A 2,389-nucleotide genomic window follows, 5' to 3' on the forward strand; every position below is an offset into this window, starting at 1 on the left:
TGCTGACAAAAATACACTGGTGACTGAGGGATAAGTGTTGGAACACTGTATGACTGAAGCCCAATCATGAACATCTCTGTAATTCTCTATCTCATGGTGATTCAATTTTTAAAAACATGGTGTTTTGTTTTTTCCCTAAAATTAAACAAAAAGTACTAGAATTATTGCACTAAATAATAGTCTCAAATTAAATGACTCACCTGTGGGTAAGAGTAGCTTCCATTGCCCACTTCATTTTCTCCAATACAATTTTTATCTGTAACATTAATACACTGACATCAATGAAAAACTCACTATATATACAATGAAATGGTCCAAATGGTTTGTATCTTTATTTAAGACAAAATATAAGATAGAACATTGACATATATATCAATATTGTTTAAATATCGTGGTGATGCAGATTATAACATAAATGCATTTTAGAATGCTGATTTAAGCACATTTAATGTAACATGATCACACGAACATATATATAGACCCAGAATCAGGTTATATCTAATGAATGGTATTGATGGTTAGTCATTAGTACTAAAGTATCAAGAAAAACTTTAAAGATTTTCTGAAAACTTTTAGAAGCATTATAATCAAACTTGTACTGTTATAATCATTTTCTGCTGCTATAATCTATTAATTTGGAAGATTCTAGGTCACTGCAACAGCACCAACATTGTGGAACTGATGGAAACTTACAACATATCTTCTACAGACTTCACCTTCAGGGGATTGTTTAATAGAAAAGATATTTCAGGTCTTCTTTTTGCCATCATTTCTATCATCTTCTTTACAGCTCTAATAGCCAATGGGATCATGATTTTTCTCATTCACAGTGACTCCCGGCTCCACACCCCCATGTATTTCCTCCTCAGTCACCTCTCCTTCATTGACATGATGTATATCAGCACCATTGTGCCTAAGATGCTATTTGATTATATGCTGAACCAAAGAACCATCTCATTTGCGGGGTGCACAGCTCAGAACTTCCTCTACCTCACTCTTTTGGGAACTGAATTTTTTTTACTTGGTCTCATGGCCTATGACAGATATGTGGCTGTTTGCAACCCTTTGAGATACCCTGTCCTCATGAACCACCGAGTCTGTTGGATGATTGTACTAGGTTCCTGGTTTGGGGGCTCACTGGATGGCTTCATTCTAACCCCCATGGCCATGAGCTTCCCCTTCTGTAACTCCCATGAAATTAACCATTTCTTCTGTGAGTTGCCTGCAGTTTTGAAGCTGGCCTGTGCAGACACATCTCTCTATGAGACAATCATGTATGTGTGCTGTGTTTTGATGCTTCTGATCCCTTTTTCTATGGTGATTGCCTCCTATGTCCAAATCCTGACCACAGTTTATCGTATGAATTCAGTGGAAGGGAAAAAAAAGGCACTCACCACCTGTTCATCTCATATCACAGTGGTGACCTTGTTCTATGGAGCAGCAATGTACATGTACGTGCTACCACATTCTTACCACACACCATTAGAGGACAAAATTTTCTCGATGTTTTACACCATTGTCACACCCATGTTGAACCCACTCATCTATAGTCTGAGGAACAAGGATGTGACTGGAGCTCTAAAGAGGACACTGAACAGGTTCAAAGGTACTCAAAGAGTTTCAGGGGATGATTTTTGATTACTGGTTTTTCCTACGTAGATAAATGAGAGTCTCTGTGGATACTGTGATTATATTTTTAAAGATGGACTAATCTTGAGAGTAGGGTACCACTATGCAAGGGGAAAAATGTCCCTATAAATGTCCTTTTAGACAAACTTCATTTATTTATTCTTTCCTTTCTTATGCCTTTTCATATGTATGCAAAATAAAGACTTTGGTGTCTATAGAAACAAGTTGCATTACAATGAACAGTCTTTGAGAGATTCTAAATGAAGAATACCTATATCATGACTAACACACTAAGAACATTACTTTAACTGACTTAATAAAAAATGAACTTGGGAAAATCATTAAAATAAATATACCTTTAGAAATTTATCATGCATGAAGATGAAAATTCTTCTAGCTTACTTTAGTAGTGAAGATGTGTTGTAACTGGTGATAAATATTTAAAACATAAAGGCTAGAGCTTGATTATTAGTGGAATGCAGCATATGAGGAAAACAGGAGAGTTATGAAATACCCCTAAGTGTTGGATCTGAAAAAATAAGATGTTCTATATGTTTTTGAAAGATTAAAGAGGATTTCAGTGCTCTTTGAGTATATTCATTTGAATTGTTGATTAAATATGTAAGTGAAAATGTGTTAAAATAACCTGGGTATTTTAGGGGCTAGAGAGATAGCACAGCAAGTAGAGAACTTTTCTGGTATATGGTCAACCTGGACTCTATTCCCAGCATCCAGTTTGGTTTCTGAGCCCAGCCAGGGG

The 2,389-nt window shown here is 36.0% G+C and overlaps 1 protein-coding gene across 1 annotated transcript; it reads left to right on the forward strand.

Moving 5' to 3' along the window:
* Positions 1-606: 606 nt before the first annotated feature.
* On the forward strand, positions 607-1,638 carry LOC101544496 (olfactory receptor 2T1). The gene has a single exon (XM_004622521.3). The coding sequence runs from the start codon at positions 682-684 to the stop codon at positions 1,636-1,638; it is 957 nt and encodes a 318-aa protein (XP_004622578.3). The 5' UTR covers positions 607-681.
* Positions 1,639-2,389: the final 751 nt, after the last annotated feature.

The sequence above is a fragment of the Sorex araneus genome, chromosome 6, assembly GCF_027595985.1.
Source record: "Sorex araneus isolate mSorAra2 chromosome 6, mSorAra2.pri, whole genome shotgun sequence".
NCBI lineage: Eukaryota > Metazoa > Chordata > Mammalia > Eulipotyphla > Soricidae > Sorex > Sorex araneus.

Bases quoted from the DNA above. Each gene is read 5' to 3' on its own strand.
- LOC101544496 (XM_004622521.3), top strand. From the start codon at position 682: ATGGAAACTTACAACATATCTTCTACAGACTTCACCTTCAGGGGATTG.